Source organism: Saimiri boliviensis, chromosome 2 (genome assembly GCF_048565385.1).
Source record: "Saimiri boliviensis isolate mSaiBol1 chromosome 2, mSaiBol1.pri, whole genome shotgun sequence".
Classification (NCBI taxonomy): Eukaryota; Metazoa; Chordata; class Mammalia; order Primates; family Cebidae; genus Saimiri; species Saimiri boliviensis.
Genome location: NC_133450.1, coordinates 23,177,265 through 23,185,314, shown reverse-complemented (window position 1 = coordinate 23,185,314; position 8,050 = coordinate 23,177,265). Strand labels below are relative to the sequence as shown.

The 8,050-nt window shown below is 36.6% G+C and overlaps 1 protein-coding gene across 8 annotated transcripts in view; it reads right to left on the bottom strand.

The window, feature by feature from the left end:
- CEP128 (centrosomal protein 128) overlaps window positions 1–8,050 on the bottom strand; it is a 476,123-nt gene that overhangs the window by 26,359 nt on the left and 441,714 nt on the right. For all 8 annotated transcript variants that reach the window (XM_074392897.1, XM_074392891.1, XM_074392894.1 and 5 more), the window contains one exon: window positions 6,314–6,422. In XM_074392897.1, the coding sequence (XP_074248998.1) occupies window positions 6,314–6,422 (109 nt within the window). The remainder of the gene's footprint in view (window positions 1–6,313; window positions 6,423–8,050) is intronic.

Below are 8,050 nucleotides of genomic sequence, written 5' to 3'. Positions count from 1 at the left end.
CCAATTACCATTTTAAATTATTTGTTTACTTGCTCGCTACCTGTTTCTCCATGAGATGAGTTGACCTTGCCAGTCCTGTTCACTACTGTTTCCTCCAGAACTGAACACTGGACATGGTACACAGCCTCCTAGTAAATACTGGTTGAACAAGTGACTATAGTTGAGGGATTTTAAAATGACAGCGAATTGGGGATTTTCTATTGATTTCTGGAGTGCCTCTTGAGAGCACCTTTTCGACTTGGAATAATCAGAATTCAATTATTTTAAAATATCTGGCATTTGACTGATCAGTAAAAAAATACCTGAATGATAGTCACATAAAATAAACCTGTAAAATGAGAGAGATAGAAAGACTGTACTTTCATAGAATTAAATCCTTTAATGGTCAAGAAATAATTTTATTGCCTTTATCAGTGTCCTGATGTTTTCATTGCCATTAGCCTTTGGCATTTTATTCTAAAAGTCTGAAGATAGACTACCTATGAATTATCTTTTCACAGTTAGCCAGGTGAGCCTTGAAGTATAACACAACAGTGAAAATAGTATGCTGTTCTTACTGTGGATAAATTATTCTTCAACCCAGGGACTTAAACTACCAGTAGAGGCACTTCAAAACACAAACTGAGAATACTAACTTTTCTTTTTATAGCACTGTAAACTGAGGTAAGAAAGTGAAATCATATTTTTAAGCAACTTTGATTAATTTGCTTTTCTGACAATATCAAGTTAAAATAATATGTAAGAATCACTTCCAGCCGGGTGCGGTGGCTCAAGCCTGTAATCCCAGCACTTTGGGAGGCCGAGGCGGGTGGATCACGAGGTCGAGAGATCCAGACCATCCTGGTCAACATGGTGAAACCCCGTCTCTACTAAAAATACAAAAAATTAGCTGGGCATGGTGGCGCGTGCCTATAATGCCAGCTACTCAGGAGGCTGAGGCAGGAGAACTGCCTGAACCCAGGAGGCGGAGGTTGCGGTGAGCCGAGATCGCGCCATTGCACTCCAGCCTGGGTAACAAGAGCGAAACTCCGTCTCAAAAAAAAAAAAAAAAAAAAGAATCACTTCCAACTCCTACAATAATCCATAGATAACACATTTTCCCCATGAAGAATCACAGTTCTTTCTTTTTTGGGCTTATGTATTTTAATAAACATTATTTTTTAGAACAGTTTTAGATTTACAAGAAATTTACAATCTGCATTTATTTTTAAAATTTGGTTTGGAGACACCAATTTCCACAAAGATTAAGCATTTTAGTCTTAAAAAACTAGAGATTTCTAGAAGTCATCAGATTACTATGAACCTGACTGAAGTCTGGGCTGGTCTCAGTCCTGGGAGTGATGGCTCTGTCCTGGAGTTGTGTTCCTTTAGTCTAAAAGGAGCTATACATGGAGACAAGTGGTCAGTTGCCACTTTTAAAAAACAAAAATGACAGTTTCAAAAGCTGACATTATGAGTCTCTCTTACTAAGCCCCCACTGTCTACAGGCTGAAGGTAATGGAATCCAAGTCTTCTAAAAGAGTATCCTGACTCACGGCCATAACTTCTAGCCAGCCAGGAAAAATTTGGTAGTGATCATGACTTTAAATAATGGATTTCTGTGTTCCTATTTCCAATGGTAGTATAAACTTACAATTTATACATTTCTTCCCTTCTTCCTGGCAGAAGAAATCTACCTTTTCTTGAATTGACCTGAACTACACAAAGCTGACATAAATTACTTCTTAAAACAAACTTTCATTAATGCTGGATCACTTCAGAGACCACAAATTATGCAGTATTTTCCCATTTCCTTTGTTTTTTCCATGGTCAGTGATTCTATGCTTTAGTTTGGTCACAGTTTGACAGGCCATCTAAGTCAGCAGAATGAATGCCTTAGCATCTACAGCTTGAATGAAAGGACCTCCCTCAGTACAAAATCCGACTAGAGTAAGGAGCTGACTGTTCTGTGGACCCAGAAACTTGTGTCTGCCTAAGGACCTGTGATTACCCACTCCCAAAGTCTCTAAACAGATCTAAACTGCGCCAAACTCCAAACCCAAGCTATCATGCTCCACCTGGAACTTAGCAAGAAAATTAGACATTTACTAGTCAGACATAAAAGCTAGGGATTTTCTTAGTAACACTTGTCACTGTAAGAATCATTTTTAGCCGAAGTATATATACACATATCGAATAACACCAAAGGGTTACATAGGAAGACAGAAGTTTCTTGTCCTACTTCCCTCAATTCCACAATCCTACTCCCCAGAGTCAGCTATAATCACCTCTTCCAGTTTTATTTTCTGTATTTATTTCATTTTTGTAAAACATGGAAAAGCCTATATTGCTATTTTCTGATTTATATATTTAGACATTATCCACACCCAAGCCCTTCTCCTCACCCCATACTCCCAACATAATTACATATGAGCTTTTAGTTATGTGACTGTTTACATTATTATGACTAAACATGGCTCAAGAAAACCTAGTTAGTATACTATGACAGTATTTCTCTTCTTGTTCATTTTTTTTTCTCCTGGGTTTATTAATTGACTCTTGTTTTAATTTAATTTATTTTTATTTGCTCTTTCTCTGTGACCATCTTGCTTCTAAGTGCTCAGTTACATCTGCCATATGTCCACTAGTAGTCTTTTTTTTTTTTAAGTGTTCAATTGTATCAGATAATCTATCAGTTTTTTGTTTGTTTCTTGCCAGTTTTCTGGATAGAATCTTTCCTTTCTTCCTTCAGTATGGCAGAACTGAAGAATATGTATGTGCAGATTAAAAGTAGTTAGAAGAATAAGTAAAATAAGATCTACACTGAGGCACATCATCAGAAACTCATTGGGGTGAAAAAGAAGATCCTAGAAGTTTCTGGAGCGATTTGTAGAAAGGATGACGTAGGGTCAATAGGGGGTGCAAAAGATGACTTCAAAGGAGTGACAGTTTCTATCAAGGAATAAAGGATTTTTCAACAACATTGGACTTTGGAGGACAATTGCTCAATGACCTCAGAAAGAAAATCATATTCAACTTAGAATTTTATAGCCAGCTAAAGTCTCAGTCAAGTGTGAAGGGAAGAAATCTATTTTTAGAAATACAAAGACTAAAAATATTTACCTCCTTTTCTTTGATGTGCTCTTGAGGTAGGAGATGGGACTAGACTCCAAAGGCAGGGCTTGGACACCTGCCCAAATTGAGGACTAGCTAAAAGAGGTCTCTAGCAGAAGCACCTCCCTGTAAAACATGTCCACAAGTGTGCCATGTCAATTTATCATTGCCATGGCAACACCAGGAAGTTACTGCCCATTTTCCTGGTGACAACCCAACAACCTGGAAGTTACTACCCTCATCCTAGAAATTTCTGTGTAAGTTGCCCTTTAATTTTCATATAATTAAAAGTAGGTATAACTATATGAGTGCAGAACTGCCTCTGAGCTAATGCTCTGGGCACACTGCCTAGGGGATAGCCCTGTTCTGCAATGCTGCTGCTGTATACTGCTGCTTCAATAAAAACTACAGCTAACACCAGCAGCTTGCCCTTGAACCTTCCCTGGGTGAAGCCAAGAATGCTCCTGGACTAAGCCTCAATTTTGGGGCTTGCTTGTCCTGCATCATTCTCACAAAAGAAAGGAGTGAAACAAGAAAGAGGACGGTATAGGGTCTGGGCACACGGGCATCAATATAAGAAAAGAGTGAAGGAAAATCTCAGGATGACAGCTGTGCAGTGGGTGTTTGTTGGGTGAGCCTGGCCACTCCTGGCCTCTTGTTCTGTATTCTCTGTTCTCTCAAGACTCACATTAATCCTGTATTGTCCCCTCTGAATTGATTTTCTAAACATTTTAACTTTTCTCTCTACTGTCCCATTCTTTTTCCTTTTCTTCTCCTTTCTTTGTGATTATTTCACATTGTTTTCCACCTTTCTGGTTTTCTTTCTTCTTTATGGCAATCATATTTTAAAATTCCGACACCACTTAGTCAGTGTTCCTTTTACACAGAATCTTGCTCTTGTTAAATTTAGTGGATATCATATTTTCTTTTATCTCTGGAAGGGTATTAATGATATTTTTAAAAGCATACTCTGTTCCCTGTATTACTCATTTGCTATAAGTTATGTTTTTCTCTTTGTGGTCCTGGCATCACTTCTTCTTAATTTTTCAAGTTTAAAGGAAGATTAAAGAAAAATTACAGGACAATTTCTTTAATTAAGCTGAATTTTTGCTACAAAAAATAAAGTATTCAGGATACTCCTAATTTTTCTCACTGCTAATGGGCCCCATTATTTAAAACAGAAAACATAAGGCTTATCAGAAAAGCAAATAAGAATAAATATGTTTTCCAGAAATAATTCTAATTCAATTACTTAAAAGTAATTAATGATAAAGTAGCTATGATTAAATTTTTAAAAGTATTTTTGAAAATATGGGGATAGGTCTGGGAAGAAAATCATAAAACAAACTTGTACAAGAGAAGAATAGTAAACATAAAGCTATGGATTAATCAATTAACTAATTACTTTATTAGTAAATTAAACCAATAAAGAGTTTTACTTTTTAGGCTAAATTTTTCCATTAGATTTTAGAATATAAACTATAATATTGTTTTCTTTTTCAAATTATGCTTTCATTGATATTTTTTCCTATTTAACTTTATTCCCTTTTCAGTGAGTGTATTGCTGTAGAAACCAATGGTTGCTTGTGAGCAATACATCTTAATTAGTGAAATGACCACAGCTGGTCATGAAATGCTAGCAGAGAAACCTAAATACAGGTTCCTTCACTGCCTATCATGGTAATAAACAAAATTCCAAAAATCTTGATGTTTTCCATTTAATGTCTTCTAAACAATTCCCTCTAGGCACCTTTCTAGGAAGGTTTATGAAGCTTATAATGCAAACATAACAGCAGTAGTACAAAGACCTCTGTGCTCACATCATGGTGCTGTTTATCTCCAGGCTCTTGAATGTCTTACTAATTGGGACACTCTGATGTTTCATGGTGCTAAGTCCCTACTCCCTCCTCCATGCTCATTCATATTAAAAGGCCTTGGAGAAAGTTTTCCATTGCTAAATATGAAAGAAAAAATATTTGGCCTATGTGTATATCAAATTCTGAGGTGCTATAACCAACTTGAGGTCCATATTGAAGGGTGCTTCTTAGATTAGAATAGCATAGGGTTTATGTAGATACAAAATCACTTGGGAAAATGATTAGGACAGGAAGTAAAAATGTTCAGCATTTGGAATAAAATAATCATGAAATAATGAAAACCAAACCACTTATCAGAAACCTGATAAATATTTATTCAATGAATCCATGAATATAAACCAGCAAAAATGAGAATTATCACCTTTGGATTTGACCTACTCCCTTGTGGCTTGTTTTGGCATTTTATTTTAGAGCAATATAGCTATTTTAAATGACAGAATTATCAAATTTAATGCACAACCCTACAGGCTCATGGTAAACTGAAGAGCTAAATTATTACCTAAACAAGAATCTATTAAATAACATTTGGATCCCGATAGTTGAGATAAATGTGGACTTAACAAAAACAACTTATATGCATATGAATTTAATATTAATTGAATATTAGTTGACTATTTACTATTTGCCAACTACTATTATAGAGTGCCAAGGAAACAGTGGTGAACAAAACAGGCATGGCTCCTATCCTCAGGCTATAAAAAAAAATTGTAGCACACTGTGGGTGCTCATAACAGAGACTGCACTTAAAACTGTGAAGCTTCTTTAAGGAAATTACATATAAGCTGAAGCTTGAAGACCACGTATAGCAGGGAAGAGAGGCGGGGGTTGGGGGGTAGACAGATGGTGGGAGATGGCATCCTGGGCTAATGAACTCACACATTGTTGACACTGATGATGACATTTATCAAGATTTATAAAATAGTCGCAGAGTGAAATCTAGCAATAATAGTACTAATATTCTTTGTACAAGATTACATATTTCTCAACATTTAGCTGCAAAAACCTTCAATTTTTTGGTAATGTGAATTTTATTATAAAACAACTTTCTTTGCTCACTCATCTATAGTTACCAGCAATCTCTGAACAACAAATTTGCCTAATTAGGATTTTTCCCTTGGGTGATGAAGTTATTCTGAGAAGTATTGTCTAAAAAGAAGGGATTCTACATATTTTTAGTAAACTGTGTACTATTATGAGTATCCTTGAATATTATTTGTATGATTCATGAGGATTTTCTCAGACTTACGAATATTACTATCATGTGCTGACCTTAAACTAATTTTTCCATGTGTTGCGTTTTCTGAAATCCAATTTAAAAACGGGTACAGGACTTCATTACTTACAGTTCAAGTATGAAAATCTTGGACTAGACAGGAAGCGACTGTGATCCTGCCAAGACGATGAGTGATCTAACCCATGAGCGTGGGAACCTTCCGGAAAGATTCTGTCATCCTAAGGGAAAAAAAGGCACAGCATGTCAATGATTACACAACATAAGGACCAAGACTCATTTAAATGTACTAAAGCAGAAATTGAATCTTAATATACAAGCTATGTTGTACATGCACAATTTAATAGAATTATAATCACTGTAAAAATAAAATCATGTGCACATTAAGGAAAATTTGGAAAAAAGAAACTGCTGTAGGTATATCCCATTGCTATAGCAGCATGACAGATTTCCTTCCAGTCTTTTTTCCCCCATGTATAGAATTTATAACCATAGTTATAAAACTTTGTGTTTATCTCAAACTAATGCTATAAACATTTTTGAAGTCATTATTTATTCTAACCTTTAGTTTATGAGTTATCCTCATACTATTTGGTGGATATATACTATGCTTTACTTAACTATCTTTTATTGGCATTTAGGTGATTTCCAATGTTTTACTCCTGTACCATAACACTGTGAGAAATATCTTTAAACATATAACCTTTTCCATATTTAGGACAATTCCTTATGACAAAGTCTTATGAAAAAATACTGAGTCAATAAATGTAATTTGATGTTTTAAAATACAGTTAGCTAGACTGCTTTCTAGATTATATTCATCCTCTCACTCATTTAACAAATATTTAATAAATGAAAATGAATCCAGAAAAGGTCCTTCTCCTTATATATTATATGAATGTGTCCTTACCCACATATCTCAGCTATAACTTAAAATGATTTTACTAACAGATTTAAAATAGGTGCTTAATATACTTTCCTATGATAAACAGTAAAACTGCACTTTCTTCCCATGAATGTTTCCTACTTATATACTATATTTGTGGTTTTTTTCCTCCTTTCACTCATTCTTTCATTCACAATAATTTATTGGGCACCTACTATGTGCTAGGCTGAGAGCAAGCAAGACACTGGAGTCTACAGTCAGGAAGCCTTTGGTCTTGCAGAAGAGAAAGGCATTAAACAAATAAATGATATAATTAAAAACTCTAATAAGTGCTTAAAAAAATCAGGTAATGACAGGAAGAAGCAAGTTTAGATTTAGGATTCAGGTAAGACCCTCCTGGGAGGCGGTATTTAAGGAAGTAATTGAATGTTGAATTGTTGGGAACCCAGGCTAAGCTGCTGCAATCAAAGCAAAAGATTGCATCAGCCTCCCGCCAGAAGCATACCACGGACGTGGTGGCGGGCCACCAAAGATCACGCACGGCTGCACCAATGGGATCGCTGATCACGTGCGGCTGCACCAATGGGATTGCTGATCACGTGCGGCTGCACCAATGGGATTGTTGATCACAAGCTGAGCACTCGCTTTTCAACCTATCAGAGCCACTTTCCCCTCCCCTCTCCCCTCTCTATATAAGGAACCCATTTTGAAATAAATTTTGCAGCTTGATCAGAACTTTTGTCTTGCTGCCATTCTTCGCGCCTCTTGTCCCATCCCTTCTCATCCACGATAGGTTTGCCCGGGTTCCTGTCTGTTGCTCTGCAGGCCGGAGCAAGTGGCGCCCAGACGTGGGGCTCGATGCTTTCCTTCGTGGACCGCCGTCCCCGTTGACCAGTTCCCCGCACGGAGCACCGCGGACCACCCGACCGCGAGCCGACTCCTGGAGTTCGTCCCTTGTTTCGA